Genomic DNA, 26,941 nt, shown 5'->3' with positions numbered 1-26,941 from the left:
TTGTATGAAAAGATGTGGTCTCAGAAATGTAATTGTGTCATTTTTGAGAACGGAAACCAGGTCGTTCGTAATTTTACAATCTTCAGCACTAATGGAGGTGTATAAAATAGTATTTGTTACATTCAATTATTAATGAAGTCTCTATTCATAATGACTACAACGTTATTTTTAGCGAACGCAACGTAGATAATTATTATGATTTTAAATAAATAAACGATTTTATTTAACTTTTTTTTCATATTAATCTAACCTCTTACACGTTGCATATTGATTACAATTTTAGAAGATAAAATTAAGTTTTAAAAATAACTATTATATCTGTCTGTATAAGGTAAAAAATTATGTTATTATAGAGGTTTGTTAGAATTTACAAGTTATTGCATAGCCCTCGCTCGACCGTACAGGCAACTGTGAAAGGTTAGCGGTATGACGCCACGAGACCAACCGACATTTCACGAAAATGGCGAAATATCTTCAACATTTTGTACAATAATATGTTTCGTTTGAAAATTAATGTGTGCTTAGAAAATACAAATATAGAAGGTTTGGGTGGAAAAAAAGATGCAAAAAGAGCTTTGCATCGGCCGGGAATCGAACCCGGGCCGCCCGCGTGGCAGGCGAGCATTCTACCACTGAACCACCGATGCTGATGAGTGTAGAGTCGTAAAAGAGCTTCTAATCTGTAAATTTTAATATTAAAATAAATCAAAGCTAGATAGTATCATTGCATAGTCGAAGCCGAATCACTTTATTTATATTAGAACAGTGTCATAATTATTATCATAAAGATTTATTTTTTTACGTTTTTACCAATCTTTCTCCACTATCGCTATTAAAAGTTTTAGCAATGATTAATAATAACACTTACATAGTTAATTTGTATAATACCTCGGTGACACAATATAAATCGGTGGCGTAGTTATATTACGGTACGACTCCAGTGCTGAGGTCTCGGGTTCGATCCCGGGTCAGGCGATGATACTGGATTTTTCTACTCAGTATCAGCCTGGAGTGTAGAGTTTGTGTCCGATGTGGCGATAGTCTCGCTTCCGCCACATCATGGGACGGAATATGCTCTACGAAATCAAGTACACTAGTTGCACCTCTGCTTACCTCCTCGGGAATAAAAGACGTGATGTTATGTACAATACAAATAATAAATAAATATTAAAAATGATTAAAGGACTTTCAATAGATCGATCTGTAAATTTTTGTGAGAGAGCTATGTTCAATTACATCCTGCGGCTGATGATAATGATGATTAACGGACAGCTCTATTAATATTTTATATACTAGTCAATCAATGTGTCAAGACAATTTATCTGAAAAATAAGAAAGTACACAATTCATCGAAAAACTCAACCATTACTAGAAGGTTCGAAGCACGGGTGTCATAGTCAGCAATGGCGTGTCACAATTAATATGCTTACATACAATATGTTTATACAGTTGCATTTCAACATGTTTCGGAATCATTCGTACATAGCGACACAGTATCGGATTCCGTCAGTTTATATCAGCATAACTTTTTACTAGTTTTTACACGCAGATTTGCCTGAGTAAATGTTCCTGGGATTAAAAGTAGCTGGTGCACCCAGGAGTAGTAGCTTTATACAATGTTCCAGTCAGGCTTTTTTGTGTATCGGACCCCGCAGTCAACAGTGGGGGAAACCAGTGAATGGGGTACTGGAATGCTCTGCTTAGCGACTGCCGGGGCCTTTTAGTCGACAGGATGGTTTATACCCGCGAGTCCGGCATAAATCAGAGCAACACCAGAGTTTCTTACCTGTTCACTCTGGTGAGAACTGCTTTCCGAACTGGTGGTAGAGTTATATAGATGGAATTTAAATAATGTATAACATTTTACGGATTCAAATAAATCATTTCATTTCAAAATCCGTAAATGGATTTGCCCGTGTTAATAGAAAAAAAATGGCCTGGAGGAAAGTTCGGAGAGGTACCTATGTGTGGGAGATCAGTATAGGGGAAAGAGAAGGAACCATCTTGGAATGGGCGGAGGGGAGAAGGCCATGAAATGTCCGCGAGCCCTCATAAGCCTCAATATGAATTAGCAACCATGAGGTATACATTAAACTGTGTGCCTAGGGCCACGACAAGTGTCACCCAGTGTATGACAAAGAGAGCCCAGGAATTGGCTCTGGGGGCAGTCAGGTGGGTTCATTCGTGCTGTTGACAGAATAAGTCGACAAACGTGCCTACGTACCAATTTGGAACTTTCCACCTGGAAAAGTTGTTAAGGTCTTACTAATTAGGTTGGGTGTACCTATATCAAAAATATTGGTATCTAATGCAACCTCATTTTATATTGTACAGCCCAGGTGGTCTATATTGCTGCAGAAAAAAGATAACTATCCGCCTGTTTTAGTTATTGTACTGAGGTTTGTCTCTACCAAATAAAAGAGAAAAAATAATGAGTTAAGTTTTCATTCCAATCCTTCCTCCTTTGTAAGGTATATTTTTAAGCATATGGCAGTAACCTGAGGCAGTCATTTTGTTAGAACAAGTGCGCATCGGAATTCAGTTTAAGTCAATAGAAAGTTCGTTAACACTTTATCTTTGGTAGTATTGGTTTAATTTTTATGTTATCTTCCGCTAAATCTTTTTAATCATTGTGATAACCTAATAGCGGAAGGGCAATAACCTCGTTATCTGTACTGCAAAAAATACGCAATTTACGTCGAATTTACAAAAAAAAAAAATTATCAACATAAGTATTTCACTAAATAATTTAGTTTAAATACACAATAAATATTAAAAAGGGTATTTAAGTTGAGAAATAAAGAATGTAGAGTTAAGATACAAAGTTTTAATATATTGATTTTAGAAAGGGTCTATAATTGTAGACCTCACAAAATAAAACTCAACATATATATTCGTAGTTAATAGGTTTTAATATTAAACAACATTCTTAAACCTATCTAAAGTCTAAACATTAATAGGAAGTCAATAAGTTTATACAAATATAAAATAAGAAATATCTTTCATCTGGCGATATCAAGTTAAATACTTCTTTACATATACAATTATAAAAACAAGCCATAATTTAAATTAATTAAGTACTTATATAAGATAATGTGGTATCTATAACGGAATTAACATTTTTATGATAATACAAACAGTTGATGGCAATTAAATCACATTTTGTTTTGTTTTTTGCATATTTTATGCGTTCATCGACATTGATAAAGTTAAAGAAATGTATATAGTATTTTTATATATTTTAGTTCTCTGTACAACTACAAGGTGGCGCTACCTACTTTGTGACGGAATAAAATGGCGTCCCCCGAGCAGCTGATCGACCGCATCCGACGCGCGAAACATCGTCTAGAGTCGTCCGACTTGAATACACGGCCAAACAATGACTCAGTCGCGCGTTGACTGGCCGGTAAGAACATCGCGTCTAGTCTAGAAAAAAAAAAACGATGATGTTCCAAACAAATGACAGCTTATGATTTTTTTCAAATTTGGAACGCGAATGCGCCAATCCCGGTTGCGTAACGGTGACACCGCGTGTAGTTATAGAATTATATCGATTGTCGAGATGTTCTCGCGAATGTGGGACAGTGTTAGCAGTCACTGTGTCTAGGTCAGACGCTTTTCGGACCTGAACCTGTGGCGGTGTTTATCTTATCGTACGGTGCAATTATTTACGTGTGCTTTTTTGTGAATGAACGGGAAGGAGTCAATGACATAGTGTCGTGTTAGAAAAAGGTGTTTAGTGTTGTGTTTCTGTTATCTAAATAAAACATGTTCGGAGTATTTATGAAACGCTGGAAACCTAAAAGGTAGGTGTTTTATTGTGGATTGTTAACGTGTAATATTTACGTCTGGTTCCTTGTTAACTCCGGTAATTGCAGTCGTCGTAATTACTCCGTAATCTGTTAACTATTGTACACACACATGTATAAGTGTGAAGTGCGTAATATTACGATCAAAATAAACAAATACCAAAGAGGATAAGTAATGTAAATAACTCGATAATTTTGCATTATTATTTATATGTCAAGTATTGTAAAATACATTATGATTATAAACGAGTAATAAAAATAAATTTTGGTACTTTCTTTTTAAAATTTGCTGCGAGAAAATTATAATACATCTATAATCATATTATTATAAATCCATCGATTTACAACACCACCATTTTCCGGAAATAATTAAAATATATATAATGCTTATCTAAAAACTCGTTAAAACGACAATCACAAAATTACATCAAAGAAAGAATGAAACCGTATAATAATTGTTATTGTGATTATTGTATTAATCGTATTGACGTTTATATGTCCTTGTTGATAAAATATTATTTAAAGAGGAATAATAAAAAATGTAAATAAAATTCAACGTTAAAATCTACCGCATTACATGCCGATTCCTCTCCTTTGTAAACAACATTCCGAACCGTGGAATTCTAAATTTAAATAAATGAACGGTAATTTATTTTATTTATACTTCATTTCTTGTTCTTCTATTTACTGTTTTTTATTTTAATTTGTTCATAATTCGAATTATTTAAACTCCTTTGATGATAGAGTCGCGTCATAGACAATATAGTTCGCGGTATAAAAAACGAATGGAGCAATTCGACCAGGGTCCAGGATTTCTATTGTTTCACAAAAACCTTCAATTATTTATAAATGTCAATCGGATTTTGGTTCCAATTAAAACGTTTCAGTGAATATGTGAGCCATCTGTTCCGACTGATTTATAGCATTCTTTCACCTTTACGGCGTAAATTGTCTATGAAAATTAAAAGGGCTATAACAACTGAACCGATTAACCAAATATCATAAATATTCGATGCTCTATTGAACTCAATTCTATTGAAATGCACACTAATTCTCTGAATAAACTGTGACTATTTATTGAGAGTCGAAAGCTGAGTTTAACCCTAATCCTTTAACAATTTAGTTTCGAAATCACCTTATAAACTCAGTCCCTGTTACCCTACATAAATGATTAATTACAATATTATACAACAACAATTAAAAAGTACTTCATCCGTTAAATCCGATTTAAGAAAGAAAGTTTGTCCGCGTCATTATTTTAAATGAACAACATTTGTGTTAATTGATTATTAATTTATGAAAATAATCCGATTTGGTTTAATGCTTAGATTTTATTGTCAGATGCGTTCCGATTTTAAAATGTATGAGATGTTAAAATCGATGGGACTTTACAAATGTGAATTTTAATAAGACTTTTTTTCCACGTGGCCTTTCTTAAATAGGTTTCATTTAAAAAAAAAACCCTAATAATGGTCAATTATAATACGGAACTTTACAAACTCTCACGCATCTAGCAGAATACTAAGTATTTTAAACTATGCATTGTTCTTATTTTTTGTTTTATTTCTTATTACAAACTTGAACTGATGAAAGAAAATATTACGCGGATAAAACATCGGTAATGCTTACTATTAATTTAATAAATCATTGTTTTTTTTACATTAAAACCGAAATCATATTCCAGTTAGGTAGTCATTTTAAATTATCATTTACATTTCTACGTAAATTAATTTGACTGTTTATTACATCCACATTGCAAAATTATTAAGCCCCGTGATAGCCCGTGGCAAATTCATGTAATAGAGCTCGCTAGTGTAAAATCCGTAGACCTTTTTTGATAATAAGATTATTTTTGTTTGCTAAAGTTATTGCCTGAAAGTCTAGCTTCTCTACCAAGGCCCTGAAACAATTCGGTTCTCTTCCCCTAGGGTCGAAGGGGTTGTAAACTCCCCTAGGTACGCTTCCTATCACCCCATATAATAGGTTTCATCACAACATCGTACACATTACTAGTAGGCCTACAATAACCAAACTATTGTGTCAGATATAGGCTACGTTTCTTAAACTCTACTGCGGTTTCGATGAAAGCCTCGCGTATGGTTTCCTGGGTCGGGTGGTTTTATTATTGGAACATAATTCCGCGTTTGTCCAATTCTCTACTGTAAAGGATATTTCTGAATTCGTCAATACTTATTACGACTAACAATATACAGTTATAGAACAGAGTGATTTAAATTTTCATAAATAATACATTACCTTGGCTTTTTATTTAATATTCTATTAAAATTCTTTTCCAGTATAAGAAATTGTCTATACAATTAAGGAATAGAGAAGTTTCTTATCACAATTTTTAAGATCGATAGTTCTACAGCCTTCTACATACAAACAATCTTCATAATGCTTTATGTAGAGGCCTGAATATCTGAAGGGCAAGACGTCCATTAAACAACCGTTACTTGTAGGCATTTTTGCTTACTTACTGAGTCAGCTAATGCAGGGTGTCGGGTTCGACGTCCGACGAAAAAAGTTAATGCAAGTCATACGCGCAAATTAGGTGTATCGCGTTACGTACAGATGTACCCAGGTACGTTAAAAGCGAAATTATGTTATGGTTTGAAGATATGTTTTTTTTATTCGTGACCAATAAGGTTATTGCTTATCAAGGCGCTACGACAATCTAGAATGAAATTATTAAGCAGTTTATGGTTTTAATTTCGTCACGTTAGATGTTAAGTCTTAACCCAAAGGCACACACCTCTAACTTTTCTAAATATTGTGTGTGAATTATCGCTTGCTTTAACGGTGAAGGAAAACATCGTGAGGAAATCTGCATACCTAAGAAGTTCTTTATAGGAATTTCGAGGGTGTGTGAAGTCTACCAATCCGCACTAGGCCAGCGTGATGGACTAAGGCTTAATCCCTCCCAGTGGTAGAAGAGGCCCGTGTCCAACAGATGTTGTCTTATAATTAATAGTACAGTTGAGCGTCGATTAGCCGAATTAACTGGGACATGGTTTCGGAAAGCTGGTTTATTTGGTTCGAACTGTATTTTTTTATGTACACACACGGCTTTTATCTCCGAAGGGGTAAGTAGAAACGCAACTGATGTATTCAATTTTCGCCGAGCGTATTCCGTCCCATGATTTGGTAGGGCACGAGCCTATCGCCATATTGAGCATGAATTCCAGATTCCGGGCTGATACTGATTAGTAAAACCCAATATCACTGCAAAACCGGGGATCAAACCCGAAGCCTAAGCACTGCAGTCGTTCCGTAATACAACTACGTTGCCGGGGCAGTCTTTACTATGTCATTATATTACAAATATACTATTAAACATACACGCATATTATAAAACTCGTTTATCAGAGTGGTAAGTATTTTCATACAAGAGTTCTGTTACATGCAGGATTATTTCCATAAACGATCTCAATCTTAATTTTCTATCCGATTTTGAGAAATAACATTAAAATAACTTATTTGTCAGCCTGTCAAAAAACCTCTATTCTGATTGGTCAAATTTTGATTGTTGATTGATGATGAAAATGCGATTGGGATCCCCAATAACAATCATGGATATTGGGGATAATTATCAGCTGTATCACGTTGGATAGAGTTGGAATAAAAACAGCCGGTTTGTTTCGAAATTCAAAATTTCCCGTACAACAATTACAATCAATATATAACAAAGCGAGAGAAATGATCGGTATGTGAATACCTTATCAGTTGTCAACGCACTTGAGCTAGGCGCCTAGATTACACGGGTTATCTAAACACCTACATTGCGTTGACGTGTGTCAGTTTGATCAGCATACATAGATACGAGTGAAATTCATTTTTTTTGGCTTAATGGTAAGTGAGAAGGTTACATAGAATGGCGACTGACGCGAGATGATTACTCCTCGGCAGTCGACACAATGCACATTGTTGTGCCTGTGTAAGAAAAAATACTTTAACATCAGTGGTACTAGGCTGGCCGAGCTAGCAATTCATAATAATAATAAATAATAATATCAGCCCTTTATTATATACTTTGCCCACTGCTGAGCACGGGCCTCCTCTACTACTGAGAGGGATTAGGCCTTAGTCCACCACGCTGGCCTAGTGCGGATTGATAGACTGCACACACCTTCGATATTCCTATAGAGAACTTTTCAGATGTGCAGGTTTCCTCACGATGTTTTCCTTCACCGTTCAGCAATTCATGCTGTAGACAAATATGTCCATAGTGTGTCTCTACATATTCTAAACTTGTAGAGCAACGCATAAGTTATCGCTTTAGATCATAAAGCCACAGATTTTTCAATCTCCGTATCTAGGAAATGATGGGAATATATCACATATCGTTGCTCATCACGTATAGGGAATCACAGCATGGGATACATAGCCAGTATTGTGACTGTCAAGTTTATTTATTCATAGTTCATTGCGCTCAGCGTACCCCACGGTCGATATCCACTTTGTTTCGACCAGGTGTTTCAACATACGTATGGTTGATGTGAAGCCGCGAAGAAACGAATTATTCACTGCTGTATTATTTTGAAGTGAATGAAGGAGTAACAAAACTGCTTATAGACGTTAAGAACTGTATGCAATGAATAATTTATTCGACAAATGATATGAATAGTGTGTTGATATAACTGTGGGGCAGAAGGCGTGCCTTTTTAGATAAGGAAGTTTGCCGAAAGCTCTATACATACTCCCTCCTTAATGCCCCTTTCTTTTATAAGTAAGAAACGCTTTAAAAATAAAGACTTCTCGCCTCTATTCTTGAAGGAGTAGGCAGACGTCAGGGCATCCACTTCTCGTTATGTATGTTCCGTCACATGACGTGATAGATGTATACCGTCACATCGGGAACAATTTTTAGATTCCTGGCTGATGCTAAGTAGAAAATCTAATATCACTACCCGGTCCGGAATTCGAACCTGGGATTTTAGAATAGTGTATCGAGCACGCAATATAACTATGCCACTGAGGCAGTAAGCAACACTTATTTCCTGATGTCCCAGCAATCGGATACAAAAACGTAATTCAACTACATCTGTTTTTAAATACCATAATTGTCTTGTAGGGGTTAATACTTTTTACTCCTTAATGACCAGCCAAGCTGTAACATCCGGACACAAACATCTTAATTGCAGGAATATTTTTAATTTACCATGGATATTAGTCGCTCTGGCTACAAAGAGCTGTCATCGCGCCTCCAGACCCTTCACAGGGCTGTCACGTACAGGAAGATAGCATCATAAAATTATTATTTACTATGTATATAAGTCATATAAGTAGCTGACCAAATTTAATACTTAGAAACGCCTATACGTTTTAAGTATAATTGATTTTTTTCTTTTCGTGAAGTAAATCGTTTTTATTCTTACACAAAAGTGTACAGGCTATTTGAAGTTTTAAATTTTTTCCAGGCTATTAAAAGTTTTCAAAGATGGGACAAATTAGAATGTTTAATAAACTTTTACTGGTGTTAGGATATAGTTTATATCCGCCGGGATAGCAACCGCCGTACACAAAGTGTTAAAACCCACTATAGCGGCCCATGTATGTGTGTCATGTTCTTCGATCAACCTGTGTATTTCCGGTTCTAACAGGCCGGCATAATTGTGTCGACTGCCGAGGGGTAATCATCTCTCGTCAGTCGACATTTTATTGGACTCCACTCTACTCACCATAAGGTGCAGCGTATTCCCTCTGTCGTGCTCTTAAAAAAAATATAAAAATAATAAAAAAACTTATTTAAATTGTAAGGATCGTGAACAAGGTAGGGGCCACAATTTTATTGAAATTACTTATACTTAAATTATGAGCTGTTCAGTTCTGGCTTCTTACAAAAACATGTTACCATAAAAAGCAAGAAAATAACTCATTATTCGGTTGTAATTTACTCAAAAAATTTCAATATTACATTAAAAATCTTACGTATTTGCACTTATTTTTAAATCTCTACTTTTGTTAGCATGCAAATATAAAGTAGATATATTTATTTTTAAATAAAATAAACAGTATAAATGACTACTCAATCTACAAATCTTAACATAAAAATAAATAACAACTCACATTTCGAAACCTGTATCTCATTGTATGAAAAGTCACACAATACCGTAAATCGCGCTGGCAGCCCTACAATACAATCTATTTTTCTAGTGCTGCCCTCTAGCGCGCCCACCTGCGGAGATTTTAATTGGAAATTGGCCCTCTATTTGTAAAGCTCACAACGTTGCGAGCCTGCGCGCTGGGTGGTCGCCTTCTTACCTTTAATTATACTCACATGTGAGTTATTCAGAATTTATTTACAGAAATGTGATAAATTGCATTCAATTTGTCGTGTAAATATCGTAAAAAATCCGGATGTATTTATTTGTAAGGTCAAGTTGTTAAGACAGAAGCCTTGGAATATTTATGGCTTAATTTATTGCCTTTAGTTTGCTTTTTATTTAAAATGCCAAATAAGTTAAATACCATGACATGTAGTCTGACACTATAAAATTTTATAAATTATGAATGATTTATTATCTAGTAACTTCGAGAACTATAATTATGAGCTCAATAAATATAGTGCTAAATCCATGTAATAAATTAGTTCATTCACTGATTTTGGCTTTACTGGTCTTCATAACTCTTTTTACTCTTAATGACGCGACGAGCAAACTGCTCTCCTAGTGGATCATCCTTACCCATTAACGGTAATAACCATTCGTTGTTTACAAGGCACTATCATATCTATATATTGACCATAAAATTATGGCATACAAAGGTACCTTTGCGCCTCCAATAAGAAAAAATATAAATGTTATTTAAAATGAACTCTATCTTCATACCGATCTAGCCAGGAGGGATTGTGTTTTAGCTTCGCAAGCGAGCGCGATCGCAGCCTCGGGCTGGGAGGGAGCCCTCACAAATTGTGAAGCTTTAATAAATAGTTCATTTAAAACCTATTTTGAATGTAAATTGAGTGCTGATTGTAAAGGGAATGTATTGATGGTTGTTGCTTAATCATCATGGTTTCAAGGTAAATATATAGTTTAGTTTTATCTTCAACTGATAGGCTTAATTGGTTTTATAAATTGCGAATATTTTTATACCATTTGCTAACACAGATAGAAGTAGTTAAAAACAGGAGTTCAAGTTATTTTGGTTGATGAGTGAGAGCTGAGGACAGCTTTAAGCAACTGATTACTTAAAAAGAAGATTCTTTTTAAGTAATCAGTTGCTACAAGTAACACACTGCAGCTATAGCACTTTCTTTCCTAATACCTATCCTTCATTCATGGTTCTTTAACATAGTTTATATTTGTAGCCTATTTAAGATTAGTTATCATTGATTCCTTCATAACCGAATTTCAGCCACGGCGTCGAATCTCATCGGAGATCCGCGAAGTCCGTAGGGAATATTATTGTGCACAAATGTGTGCGCAATAGACAGGTGCACTCTCTGTTCCTTCACCCTCAAAGTACGGCAAGACTGCAATCCGACAAGACCGGAGAGAGATCAGATGCAGGACCAACGACTTTACTTTCTTCAACATAAAAGACAAGTACATAGTCAAGACACAAACTAACTCAATAGTAAACCGAACTACCGTACTAACAATAGTGATTATCTATTTAACTCCGCATTTACAATTACTTAAACAAATATGACAAATCAAACATTTATTCAAATGTAAAGAACAAGGTTGTCTCCTTGATTTGGCAATTACGTCGTGATGTCACTTGCGTAAATCTAAATTTATTGGATCTTAAATCTTGTGTTTGTGTAAATATACGCATAGATACTGAGTAACTCAAGGTATTGGATAATCTGGTACGGATTTAGGAAGAAATGGGTGGCAAATTGATTTGTTTTTATTTTACCAGAGTAGCAATTTGGGTTCATATGGCGATAGACTCGCCCCTATCATCGAACGGAATACACATAACCAAAAGTGGTTGTACCTCTGCTTTCGTGGATAAAAAATGATGTGTGTCTGTTTCGTTTTGATTTATAGTGGCAGCGAGGTAATGTAGTTGAAATATAATGATTCGGTCCTTGATGATGTCTAGTAGTTTCAGAATTACATCGCTCAGAAAAATAGATAAATCAAGTAATAATGTTTTGTTAAATTAATGATACGCAAATAACTTCGCTCTCTGCCATCATGGGACATTTACACGTCTTGTTTAGGATTAAATGGCTCATGTAATGTTCAGTTCGGAATTCTACGGTGATGGATATGGAGGGACAGAGGATGTAGTTACCAAAATTGAGAAGGTTATGGGTGGTTTGGGCATTTGGAGAGGATGGATGATAGGAGACTGACAAAAAGGATTTATAAGGCGAATGTGAATGGAAGAGCCGGTAGGGGTCGACTGCAGCGAACCTTCGAATGTAGGATATCTGATATACTTAACAAAGGCCAGGTCAAAAGTACCCGAAACCAGCACGAATGCATGAAGATTATGCATATAATATTTTTAAATGTCATACTATTATTTTGGCGTAAAGACTTATTTAACTATTATAATTAGATTTTACATTAGCATTGTAGCATTGGCCCCCACCTACATCCAATTACGTCCCCGAATCAAATCAAGTTTCTCACTTAGGATTACATCACAGTTAATTTTACGACACGGCACGAATCGACCGCGACAGCCGAGCGAAACTTGGATGACTAATTTAGATAAATGATTGTATCCAAATCATTACACGGCTCGAGATGACTTCGCAAATATCATGTCAATAGTTTTGTGTACGGATACTTTCTCTAAAGAGGTAGGCAGAATAGGGTACTTGCGGTTTGCGAGAGTTGATTCTGTGATTGGAGACGAACTGATTACGATTTTGAGCATAAATTCCGATTCTAATAGCATGTTTAAAAATAAAATATACTGTACTATACCGTTACAAATTTAATCAATTTGTAAAAAAGACTAAAGTGAATATTATGTCGAAAAACTTTAATATTTCTTGATCATACTTTCCCGCCTTCACACCCACCACTTTGTAAATATTCTTATATACTATTTATTGATTATTAGATAGTGACTAGTGATTTAGGTAATACAGAATTTATCCTTCATATAATCGGAATTATAAAAAAAAATACATGTCGAATAGATAACCACCTCCTTTTTTGGAGTCGGTTAAAAAGACTGGCCGTGTGATTGCTTTATCTCCTCATTTCAGGCTTTTTCCTTTGTCCACTGCTGGATATTATCAGTATAAACTTGTTTTAGCTAAGAGGTGGTTAAGAATTGCTTAAATAGCAGTCACATCACCGGTTTCCTAGTTTAAACCTTATTAAGAGGCAAGATGCGGGTTTGGACTTACAGCTCGTGTAAATTTGTGTTTTAACTAAGCATAGCTTTGCGAATTTTTTATAAGACTGTATGACATTATCTACCTTCTATTTTTTCCCATATAACAGTTGGATAGAAAGGCACTATCCATATTTTATAATGTGTTTGCGTATAAGTAACGTATCGTTTGCGAATTACTTCCGACTTTTCTCTAAACTTCCTTGTATCGCATATCAACATTTAATACTTCGTCGCTTAATCGCTCTAGCGGCATCGTATACCGGACATTGGGTTTTTTTTCCAAATGATTCTACTTCTGACAATTTGATTAGTATCGAAAATTTGTTTGTTTCGCATTGGGTGAGGGAGGTGGGGGCAGACATTGGGTTACTAAATAGACCAATTATATTCGTTAAAATAACACTTTATAACAAGTTATTCGAACCGTAGATGTAAAATAAAAATGGGGAAGTTTCGGACAAAATTTAAGTAAAAATATTATTAATTTTACACGCCTTTATGACACTATTACTGTAAGAAAATTCGTCGCGGCGGCAACATTACACTTTTAGATAGAAATACACTTACGCTATATCTGCACTAAACTATAAATTAATGATTTCTTATGTTTTCACGAATGTTAGACATTAAATTTAAACTATTCGGATTTTATAACGTTTTTTATATTTTAATTTTCTACCGATGTTTCCCGTCGACGTCCTCGGAGAGAGTCCCATACGTCGGGAGAAAATTTGAATATAAAAACTGCGTTAAAATCCGAAAAATAGTTTAATTTAAAGTATAAATTGATAAAAAAACTCAGAAAAGTAAAATTATTATTTTTGGTGAAATATTCGTTATTCATGGGTAATTTTTGGCACTATACTAGAGGTAAAGACAAGTACGTGTTTTCATGTATTATTGCAATGTCAAAATGATCCTGTAAAGAATGTAGACTGGGAATTTCTAGTTTTGAATCCCAGATCAGGAAACGTTGGTTGGATTTACATTTTATTTTTTAATTCTTTGAATGACGAGACGAGCTTGCCGTTCGCCTGATGGTAAGCGATACGACCGCCCATAAATAGCAGAAACACCATCCAACCCGTGAATTACTAAGTATTGTTTAGTATTCCACTGCGCTCGCCATCCTAAGACATGAGATGTTAAGCCTTATTATGTCCAGTAGTTACACTGGCTACAATGTCCTTCTAACCGAAACACAATAGTAACTACACACTGCTGCTTGGCGGCAGAAATAGACATTGCGGTGGTACCTACCCAGGCGGACTCTCACATATGAGAGACCTACCATAATTAAAATTACATGGATCTAAATTCCCCAGAATATAAGAGCAACTGGCCGGTCGTAAAAATCAGCCAAATCATCTGCAACACGCTATTACACCGACCGATAAGGAAAAGTTGAAGAATTCGACATTTATGAACTTGTATGGGAAATAGTACAAAGCCCTCAATGATAAGTATTATCAGTCGCGCAAAACGGTTACAACCAGATAATGATTCTGCACGTATATGTTTACGTCAATTTAGTGCATATGACAGGGAAAATTATATTTACTTCACGACAGATATCTTTAGTATATGTGTATGTAAGAGCTTGATCCAACCAAAGCCGACGCAAAAACACCACTGGAAAAGTTACGGGAACTTGGAAGACTTATTCTAGTCATTTTAGTTTAAGAAATAAACTACTGAAACGATTTTTAAAATATTTTCTAAGATCGATCTGAAAGTATATCCTTTCGAGTAAAAAAATAATTCTGCAAAACAGTTCTGCGGTAACAAACATAAAAAATACACATCGAATTGAAAAAATACACCTATTTAATTTTTGCATTAATTTATCTATTTTAAGTAGGTGATTGTTAAGCTCATTTATTTTCTATAAATATTTATAATCACGAAGTCGATTTGCAGTGATTGAAGGAAATATATTAAACATGTAAACAATATTGTGGGATTAAAAATATGTGCTAAGACAAAGACCTCTGCATGTTTTTTTTATACGAGCATGGCAAAGCGACTCCTCTGAACCTGATGGTAGGCGGAGTAGGGCACAATAGAATGTCGACTGACGAGAGATGATTACCCCTCGACAGTCGACACAATTATGCCGGCCTGTTGGAGTCGGAGATAGACAGGCTGATTCCAGACCGCGACACACTTATGTCGGCCACTATGGTGGGTTTTAACACCTCGTGTAAGGTGGTCGCTATCCGAGCGGATATAAAATATATCCTACCACCAGTAAACATATGTGTATATGAATACTCATTCACCAAGCGTACATGTATTACGTAGTATTTCTTGTAAATCGCTTTCGTCATTACAAAATTAGAACAGTGCAACTACGTTGGATTTTCTGATAGAAAAATACAAAACTAGCAAAAAGGTCTTGTGCAGATTAAGATTCATCCGACAAGCACTAAAGAGACTACAGAGGCCGTAGTCAAGACGCCTTACTATAATCACTAACGCTAATAGAAAAAAAAAATAAAAAAAATTGAGCTTGCCGTTCGCCTCATGTTAAACGTTACGACTGTATCGGTCAGTTAGTCATCGTACAGTAGAAACACCATCCAACACCTTGAATTACAAAGTATTGTTCGGTATTCCACTGCGCTCGCTACTTTGAGACATGAGATGTTAAGTCTTATTATGTCCAGTAGTTACACTGGCTACAATGCCCTTCAAATCGGAACACAATAGTGACTCCACACTGCTGATTAGCGCATATTGCGATGGTACCAACCCAGGCGGACTCTCACATATGAGAGACCTACCACCAAATGTATGCGAATTACATATCATATTGATAAGTCTTTAGAATATGTCATTTCCATACATAGCGTTAACGATAACGATTGTACAAACGCACTTAGCTACGGCCCCAGATAACCTAATGAAAAGCGACACACGAACAGCTACTAAGAACTTACTAAGAAAGTAACAGTAATTTGAGTCAACATATTTCATTCCTTAAATAATAAGGCACAAAGTCGTGATTCCTGTTACTCAGAATTCATAGTTAGAATAGGTAATAACCACACGGTATGAGAGGTCGAGCGGTTTCCTCATTTCTTTGTCGTATCATACTTGTAGATACAGTCGATTGTTTGAGTCAATACGTAATTGAATATGTAATGTTATCGATACTGCACGTAATAAGGATACGGTTACTTGCTTGTTATTATTGTTACACGGATATTTTACAATCTGGTGGGATATTTTGCTGGTGTTGGTGGTAAGATATTTTATATCCGTCCGGATATAGACCACGGAACACAAGGTGGTAAATCCAGCCATAATGGACCACGTAAGTGTGTCGTATTTCTAGATCAACCTGTGTATATAAGGTTCCTACTAGTCAGCATAATTATGTCGAATATCAAAGGGTATCATCTCTCGTCACGCGACATTCTTTTGGACTCCGTTTACAATCAGGTCCAGTGGGGTCACTTTGGCGTGACGGTACTAAAAAATTAAAAATCCGTCCGGATAGCGAGCACCATACAAAAGTCTAAAATCCGCCATACTGACATACGTAAGTGTTAAGGGATTAGTCTTTATGTATAAGAACAAAGAGTCCGGTATAATGGTGTCGATTGGCGAGGAGGCATCGACACAAGACACTACTTCACCATCAGGTACAGTATGATAATGTTACCGTACAGACCAAATACATTGTAAAAAGGATTTTCTCTATTATTTGGTTGGAACTTGCAGTCCATAATGATCTAAAGCCTCTGGCATCTGTAATAATAGCAGTGTGCATGGGGACAGAGTAGGAGGTTTGCGGCTCAAATCTACTTCGTGTGGGTTCCCTAACAATGATTCGGAAGATGTAGACCGCCATACATAAGTTAACAGAAGTCATTGACTTGAAGTTCAAGTGAAAACAGTTTGATAAATTAATTACAATTGATTTTTAGGCAGTACTTAATATGACTGGATAAAGAGTAATCCTTGACATAGTGGCATGAGTTTTTGTACATTAACATCCATAAATGAGAAAAGTTATTGATGTTATAAATGTCATAGAACGATATCCTTTTTAACAATTAGGGCTAATTTTTGAATCAACAGATAAGTTATGCGTCGAAAAATTCTAACATAACTAAATACAAAAGGGAGATTATATTGACAACTTCATACATATAAGTATCATTTTTCATTTGTTTGTGTTGTTCTTTATCCTGCGAATTATTTTTATCTGATGATCGAAAAACGTGAAAGAGCGTCGATAGCTGGGTGTGGAACGGACTGCCGAGATGAATGTCCACAGGTTCGAAATCCAAGGGCACGCACCTTTAACTTTCCTTAAGTTATGTGTGTATTCTTTATGAATTATCGCTTGCTTTATCGGTGAAGGAAAACACCGTGAGGAAACCTGCATACCTAAAAAGTTCGCTATAGGAATTTTGAGGGTGTGTGAAGTCTACTGATGCGCACTAGGCCATCGTGGCTTATATATTATTATTGAAAAACTCTTAACAAACAAAACTGCTATGTTTGATATTCAGTACAACTGTTTCTATATCGTATGTTGAAATCTAAATTATTCACTCAATGCCCACGATGCTATCTTTCACACCATCTTTCGCCTTTCTACACTATTGTTTTTGTTCCAAATTTCTAAATCTGCCTTTGCATTCCTATTAGTTTCTCTATTTAATGTATTACCGTCATAAAACGACGCTACCGTCTTCAATAATATATTCTTTTTGTCCTGTTTCACTTAAGTTCCTAAGAAATAACGGCGCATATCAACTACTGCATAGTAATGAACTAAAATACTTAAAGTACAGTTTGCCCTCCATTTTTTGTTATTTCCCAGTATAGTATTTAATCTATTGTTACTTTACTATGTTGTGTTTTTCTTTGCCATAAAAATGTTATATTCTTCAGATATTTCTATTTTTATGAATGAACGTCACGAAATCTTTCGCCTAATCGTAAACTTTACATATATGTTTTGATTTTGGCATTCTACTACACCTGCTTCGAAATATTTAGTAAAGTCGTCGGTGATTTCTTCCAACTAAAACAGAACAGTGATTGCACACATAAAGCAGTATTACTATAAAGATCCACTTATACAAGTAAGTAAAATACTAAAGAATTGCTGAATTCGAAACAAACCTTGTATTTATGCAGTCAAATTACTTCATTAAAATGATGCCATAAAGAATAACGCTTGTGAGTTTGTTTCCTAACAAATATATGCAAATATTTAAAATTCACGGTGCGTGAATCCAAAACTGTAATGAGAGGTCTCATTAACATTTAAACAGGTAGAAATTAAAATTTTAAAACGCTATTGTTTCTTTGCGTATGAACTGGTAGTCGCACACTGGCTACCTTTGTATCGCTAGAGATATCGCGCTATAGACGATCGCTGCAAACTACTTTTAATGGGCATCGCCGAAGATATAGCATTAGTAATCTCTGCAATTTAGATGTAAATTATAAATTGAAACTCCACATCTAAATCATATTAGGTACTTAAATCATTATAAATTTTAGATTCAGCTCCCTGTGCTAGATATTGGATTAGTAAAAGTAACTTTCCCAGGCAGCTAATTACTCAGTATAATATAAAAATCTTTTGTAAAATTTCATTAATGAATGTTCATATAATTTAGCGACCGCTTTCTACATACACGAGATAAATAGACTATCCGACGCTAAAACATTTTTTCAATTCAAACCAGTAATTCCTGAGATTAGTACGTTCAAACAAACAAACTCTTCAGCTTTATATAATAGTATAGATATAGCAACAGTCTTCGTCGATGCATGAGCTATTTAACTCTAAAAGATTTTTTCAATTCCATCCAGTAGTTCCTGAGATTGGTGCGTATATAAACAAATTATTCATCTTTACATAATAAAGACACCTTAATGTGTGACAACCTTAAGCGCTGTGGTACAAATGCATTCATTTTCGTGGTTGAAGAGTCACTTCACTCGTCTTGCGTTTACAAAAGAGTGTCTTTTAAAAGTTCTTGCCAAGCAAAACATAAAGTTTTAAGCATTTTGTATCTCAGTAAAAAGTATTTCGTTCAAAACTGTAAATTCGTGAGTTGACAAATATTATGACCTCTATGACGTGACGTCTATAGGCGCCAAAATATAAAATTTTGGCGCATTGCAGATAAAATTTTCTGATAAATTGTTGGATCGCTCGAAATAAAATATTGGATACATTTCAAGTCAATTTCTTTGCATGTTGCATTCCTTTTTGCACATTCATAAAAGAAAATGGGGAATGATATTGTTTGCTCAATGATTCAAAAACAAAACATTTTTTTGATCTTACCTTATATAAAATGATTGTTTATTAAATACAAGCTTTTGCTGGGGCTCTGCCCGCATAAGATCTTTTTGGGGTAAAGTTCCAGCTTTATATTTTCCCGTGATAAAATAGCCTGCAATTTAGTTAGATCTAGCAATACATTCGTGAAATCTAGATTGAATTCCATGCAGTAGTTTATGAGACGCGTATACAGACATACAGACCGACAAGAATTCTAAAAACCGTTGTTTTTGGCTTGTCTTGCACTAATAAATACTTTCCTTGGTAGTTTTTCTTCAATATATATTATGTACAGACAACGTTATAGATTGACATCGCCTGTTACTTTATGATATGTTTATATTGTCCACAGCCGCGACAAATGAAGTTCATTTAGGCATTTTCTTTTGTTTACACAAAAATACAGTAATTATACAATAATAGCATCTGTCAAACCACAGAGGTTGTATGTATTTTGTAACAATATAACTGTAGCTCTGAATTAAAGTAGGTCTTATATAGCGATAGGCTCGTTTCCTATCTCATCATGGGACGGAAATATGAAACTCTGTAAATATATAAGATTACAGAGTAAGCTTATGTGATAATTTGAATTTGACATGTCATATCTTGTTAACGTAACACGGTTTTATAAATATTTTCCAAACACAAAACAACTTATAATTCCAAGGTTTCTGTAAGACATTGGACAAGTTGAGAATATTTGAGTTCATTTATTCTTCTTGTATAGCTGTGAAGGGTCCATATAACTTGATTTCTGTTGGCTGCCCTTTATATAGAAACTAGCAGGCCTGACAAATGTTTTGCTCCAAAAAACGTAGATAAAGATAAAGTCCTAGGACCCGAGTACAGCGCAATTGGGTGCAATAGTGAATTAAACCATACAGAGACCCAACCGAAAACACATATTTTTTAAAATAATTCATATTATTTTTTAAAATATTTTTTCATAAAAACCTTCTCGTGACAATAACGTAAACATAAAAGAAAGATTTATCCAATTTTATGCAGTCGTTTGGAAGTTATGCGCGAACAAACATTTTTATTTATGAAAAAATCCCATTATTATTAGAATGATTTGCAGGACATATTCATACATATTAGTACCTATGTTTTGTGTCGGGTTACCTTTTGGAAAATTTCACCCTTCTCCCTGCCGTTTATTGATTGTGATTTTGCTAATGTCGGGTAATAATAATAGATACAAAACAAAAAGAGACAAAAACTAGGTAGTTAAAAACTCCATTACGAAATCTTTTTGCACTCAATAGGTAGTTTGTTTGAGACCAGTTCATTTGTTAAAGGCGGTTGTTGAAATCGAAAAACTATTGCTATGAGTTTTACTGTTTCATGGTATATTATTTATAGCTTGTTAAAATTAACCAAAGAATACAGGGTCATTTAACATTGTGTTAATAGACGAAATCATATAATTATATTTACCGCGGTACACTCACTCACTCACTGGTTTTGCTCGAAGGATTCCGCATATATTTGTGTATATACAAATTTATAGAGATAATCTTAAACAAAAGGAAAAAAGCTGCCTAGCGACTTAATTCGGGAAAAAAATTCAATAAGATGGGTAGGGGGTATAACCTTGATAACATTGAACGTAACATCCTCATGTCGATATTGAATTGACTCTGTATCTAAGTAAGATAGTTTCAGTTCAGACGCTGTCCTATTATAATAGAATGTGTCAAATAATGCAGAATTATGTATATTATTTTAAATATAATTAGTTATTTTAGGCTGGCTTGCACAACCTCTTACTAAATATAATTAATAATAATATCAGCCCTGTATTATATACTGTCCAACTGCTGGGCACGGGCCTCCTCTACTACTGAGAGCGATTAGGCCTTAGTCCACCACGCTGGCCTAGTGCGGATTGGTAGACTTCACACACCTTCGAACTTCCTACAGAGAACTTTTCAGGTGTACAGGTTTCCTCACGATGTTTTCCTTCACCGTTAAAGCGAACGGTAATTCACAAAGAATACACACATGATTTTAGAAAAGTCAGAGGTGTGTGCCCTTGGGATTTGAACCTGCGGATATTTGTCTTGACAGGCCGTTCCACACACAACTAGGCTATCGCCGCTTTTTTTATATCATTAACATTAAATATATTTTAATCATAGTGCTGTTTTTTTTCAACTCTTCATAATTGACAGTGACAGCACTAAGTTTTAAATGTATTTAGCGCTAAGCGTGTTTAGTAAGTCGTGTAAGTCAGCCTTAATATCTATTACACGGATTAAAACCAAGGTAAATTTAACACAAAAATTGTCAAGAAATAACATCACATAACCTATATTATACCTTTAAATAAACTTACAAGAATCCAGATCAAGACGCTACCTAGGCCGGCGTCCGATAGCGGTCCACCTGCCTCTATTAATTAACAACTAAAACAGGATACCCACAATTTATAGTACACGCAGATCATTCTCTATAAATAACATGACATGCAATGCTCTTCGTTTAGTAATTGCTTGCCAATTAATGCATCCTGCAGGAACTACCGGGGTCCGTTCCCTTTTGGAATGCGGGAACTTTTGTCTGAAGATATCCATGTTAAGTGAGAATGTTATTATTTGTGTTATAGTTATATTATATGTATTTATATCAATATTGAAGTAGTTTTGGTAGTGATTAAGCGACGATAGCCTAGTTGGGTGTGGAACGGACTGCCGAGACGAATGTCCGCAGGTTCAAATCCCAAGGGCACACACTTCTGACTTTTCTAAAAATCATGTGTGTATTCTTTGTGAATTTATCGTTCGCTTTAACGGTGAAGGAAAACATCGTGAGGAAACCATCTGAGAAGTTCTCTATAGGAATTTCGAAGGTGTGTGAATCTACCAATCCGCACTAGGCCAGCGTGGTGGACCATAATCCTCTCAGTAGTAGAGGAGACCCGTGCTCAGCAGTGGGACAGTGTATAATACAGGGCTGATATTATTATATTTGGTAGTTATAAAGGGTTTTGTTATTAAATGAAACGACATACTCGTCTCTACCTCTGCGGACATTGTGATATTTTAATTTGTTCGAAACTTACACTTTTTTTACATTACGGTTCGAGTAACTTATTCTAGAATTATTTCAAGATGATAACTAAACTATTAAAATGACTTGGTATCATTCCATTTTATTGATTGTATTTACTCACCTACTTTCTTATACCTTTGCACAATTCCATGAGGTTGATTGGTAGAGATGGCCTATGGTATTAAGACCGCTTGTGTACATAATGTACTATGTATGAATAAAAAAATGTATTTCAGTTCTTTGTTCTTTATCGCAAGGGTGTAATGGAGCAATATTCTTTTATATTGATTAGGTGTTAGCGAGTAATAGAGTATACACAATTTTTATCCGTATCAATATTTAGATTTAGAGTCTTTTATAAGAGAATACTTTTACGTGGTTGAAAAAGGATATTATATTCAGTATACATTTAAATTATTAGGTAGGAGAAGCTAGGAAAAAAATTTAAAATTCATCTTATAAATCCGAAACTAAAAAAAAAACAGTGTTTTGGATTTGAAAATGAAAAGAAAAATTAAAAAAAATTAAGACTATTCTTACCAAAATACAAAAATGACACAATAACTACTTACCTCAAAATAGAATACCAGTAAAATATATAATAAGAACTAAAATCAACTCCAGAAAAATACATTCGCCTTATTTTACGACACTCTTATTGTCCCAATTTTCTAAATGATTTTATGGTTTGAACTAAACCGCTAGAATATAGAAATGAAGTAATCAGACAGCAGGCCGCTTCGTGACCAAAATGAATTAGCTTCGATCTCGTAAATTATGATAATCCACTTTCCTATAACCTGTAATTTTCTGGTATTTCAAGCTGTTTTATTAAGTTATTCCAGGTGAAATTATTTAATACTCAATATTTATCGTTATGTCATGAACAGCTGTTATTTGAGATTATTAAATAGCATTGAATTATGAAAGGAAGTAGTAAAACTATATCCGAGAAGATTGTTAAATAAAGCACTTTTCCGCACTCACTACCTTGTGACATTAGATGATAATATATCCTAAAATTTTGCTTAAAAACTTACTATAAAAGTGTAAATGTAAAATTTACCTCGACGGGCTCTTAGAAGTAAGATGAAAGACCTATATAAATATAATAATATCAGCCCTGTATTATATACTGTTCCACTGCTGGGCACGGGCTTCCTCTACTATTAAGAGGGATTAGGCCTTAGTCCACCACGTTGGCCTAGTGCAGATTGGTAGTCGACTCATACCTTCGAAATTATTATAGAGAACTTCTCAGGTACGCAACAAAGGAAAAACCTTTCCACCTATAAAATCTAAACCGTCTTTGGCATGCGAAGGATCAATAAAAACATTTGCCCTTTATGTAGGTATATATTATAAGATATGTTTAGAAATGATTTTAGATAAAAAGTGCATCAGATATGATAAAGCAATATTTCTTAGTCATATTTTTTCTGAAGTTCGTTCCGTTTCATACGAACAAGTATCCAATCAGAGTGACTAATAAAAAACTTGTATAACATTATATCGATTTGTAGATGCATAAAAAATTCTATGCATAACGTGTTAATATTATTCAAATTGCATGCTTGTTTTGCGTGAGATCGCGTACATATGGAATAATCATAGTTGAGCGTATGTATGCGTGAAACGGAGCGCGAAAATTTTCTCTTGAAAAAGAATTCATTATATTATTTTTTACTGCTCTACTTTTTATTTTTTTTAATCTATGACAGTTGAATAAATAATGTTGTTTTATGTTTTTTATTAATAACTTATTATCATAAAATATCAATGAAAAACAAAAATTATTATTATGATTAATATTAACTAAAACTCTTGAAGCGTCATTATAAGTGTGTATTTATATTTTTAGATTATAATATCTACTGTAATATCAAATATTTTACTTAGATTCAGAAATAATAATCCCTCTCTATCCCAACGGAGATTAGCCTGGTAGGCAAGAGAAATGACGGTGCATAAGTATGTGCACAATACACAGGTGCACTCTCTGTTCCTTCTTTATAGTCCGATGAGACGGCAATCCACATGACCATAGAAAGATCAGTCGCAGGACCAACAGCATTTCTTGCTTTCAGAGGCACAGGAGTATCACATCTTCATCTTCCAGACCAAACTACGACTGAACAACGTCACCGAGTCAATTCAAGAATATAATTATAAACACAACCAGTATGTTCGATATAACGTGTGCAGTGGCTACTTCTGTAAACTATAATGATGTCGGTGTCACGCAGAACACTCTCCTCTCCCTGTATTTTATTCTCATTATTATACAAGTATAGCCAAGTTACGATATTGTAGAGATTTGAGGACGCTGAGAATCCGTAAAGAAAGCCAACAGAACACAAACCATTAGTTACAGGTAGCTATTTCTATATAAGCGGCGATAGCCTAGTTGGTTGTGTTAGCTGTGACGAATGTCCGCAGGTTCCAATACTCTAGGGCACACACCTCTGACTTTTCTAAAATAGGTGTGTATTCTTTGTGAATTATCGCTTGCTTTAACGGTGAAGGAAAACATCGTGAGGAACCCTGCATACTTGAGAAGTTCTTTTGGAATTTTGAGTGTTTTTTGAATACACTAGGTATTATTCATTGAAGATAGAGGCATGAGTTTTTTAAATAAATGACCATTATTTTTAGACTATTTTCCGTCGATCAGGAATCATAATTTAGTAAGAAGCCATTTTTACAGCAATTGTAAAGGGATACATCTGATAACCGTTAATATTTACTTTAATAACAAAAAAAGATAATTTACAATTGTTAACTTATTAGCGGTTGCTGTAATAACCATGTCTAGAGATCGAACTGCAAGAGTAATTTTGTCATGATCTTATACAGGGTCATTTTGACATTGCGTTACTAAATTAACCGACATACTCGTCTTTACCTTTGCTGACATTGTGCCAAAAATCATCCATTAATAACGAATATTTTCACCAAAAATCCTGATTTTAGTATTCTGATATTTGGATAATTTTGTGGTTTAATGCGAATATGACGTGTGTGTGAGTGTATTTCTGACTGAAAGTATGATGTTGCCGCAGCGATGAATTCTGTTAGAGTAGTAGTAGTGGCATTAGGGCGCGTAAAATTAAAATTACTTTTTGTTAATATTTCCTTTGTTCGAAATTTATTTATATTTTATTTTACGTCTACGGCTCAAGTAACTTATTGTAGTGTTATTTCCAAGTAGATAGGTATGTGGTTTCATTTAGTAAAGCTATGTCAAGATGACCCTGTCTACTTAGATACCTTACCCACAACTTTGCACGGAATTCTAGTATGTAAGTCAAACTTGCACGTGTCCTGATTTTTTAAATTATTATTCTTCAAACAACCGGGTTCAAGTGTCGTACAGTTCTCGTTACAGTGGGCAGCAGGCTTCCTGCCAGCCAGCGGAGTGCAACAGACCATGCGAACCAACTCTTCTGTGTCCAAGATCGAACACCGATCTGTTTTACACGCTTTTGTTTGTCTAACGGAACTTGCTTTCTCGGAACTGTGCTGTGAAATTTGCGAATTTGGTGCTGTTACTGACAGAAATGATGTCCATTCCTGGCAATATTTGGCAATGTTTTCCCGGGTAAAAATTTTGGTGCATTGGGTTTGAAAAATAGAATCAATTTGTCTTGGAGATCGAGCCTCGTTATGTCTTTTTCACCCCCAATGCATCCTAGAATGGACGTCCTCGAAGTGTGGATAACTTGATGACACTTCGAAAATTAAGTCATGAACCTATATTAGTTGAGATACACACACTCAAGTCTTTTATCCCTGAAGTAAGTATTCCAGTTACAATATGTCAATTACAAGTGAAAGAATATAATTAACGGACTTCCCCGCCGAAAAAAAAAATGGAGGAGGTAATTAATTCGGCGTGTATTTTTATTACAATGTTTGCTACCTGCAACTGTAGATAATTATACGGTATTCTCTAAAAATGACTTAAAATTATTTCGTCTCAAGAATTTTAAAAGAATATTCTCATTTTACATTTGTTAATATATTATGAGCAATAAAATACTTTTAATTCCTGAATTATAATAAAATCACAACGAATTTAAATTGTAAAACTGTTGAAAACTTGTTGTTTTGATTGTTAATTAATTCAGATATCTTAAACTCCAATTATGAACACAGGAAATATTATATTGTTATGAAGATTCTTATAATAAAAAAATCTTTTTGATGTTTTTGAAGTTAAACTGCTACATAGAATAAAAATATAAAACCAAAAGAGATGTTCCGATACCGGGAATCGAACCCGAGCCTCCTGGGTGAGAGCCAGGTATCCTAGCCACTAGACCATATCGGATATTGTTAATAGTGTTGAAATTATAAATCTATTGAAAAATAAATAATATAGTGAAAATAATTTTTAGATTACGTTTTAATTTTATATTTATTTATATAATAA

The 26,941-nt window shown here is 34.6% G+C and overlaps 1 protein-coding gene and 2 non-coding genes across 3 annotated transcripts in view; 1 reads left to right on the top strand and 2 right to left on the bottom strand.

The window, feature by feature from the left end:
- Positions 1-576: 576 nt before the first annotated feature.
- Positions 577-647, bottom strand: Trnag-gcc. Its single transcript has one exon. It is a non-coding gene; the product is annotated as a tRNA-Gly (tRNA).
- A 2,731-nt stretch (positions 648-3,378) lies between these two features.
- The window catches only part of LOC115450491, a 475,244-nt gene continuing 451,681 nt past the window's right edge, over positions 3,379-26,941 (top strand). Inside the window, exon 1 of the mRNA XM_037439712.1 lies at positions 3,379-3,806. Within this exon, the coding sequence (XP_037295609.1) occupies positions 3,769-3,806 (38 nt within the window). The 5' untranslated portion in view covers positions 3,379-3,768. The remainder of the gene's footprint in view (positions 3,807-26,941) is intronic.
- Trnae-cuc lies at positions 26,768-26,839 on the bottom strand. The gene has a single exon. It is a non-coding gene; the product is annotated as a tRNA-Glu (tRNA).

Source organism: Manduca sexta, chromosome 17, assembly GCF_014839805.1.
Source record: "Manduca sexta isolate Smith_Timp_Sample1 chromosome 17, JHU_Msex_v1.0, whole genome shotgun sequence".
Classification (NCBI taxonomy): domain Eukaryota; kingdom Metazoa; phylum Arthropoda; class Insecta; order Lepidoptera; family Sphingidae; genus Manduca; species Manduca sexta.
Note: the sequence above shows the minus strand (reverse complement) of the source record. Positions and strands in the feature narration are given on the sequence as shown.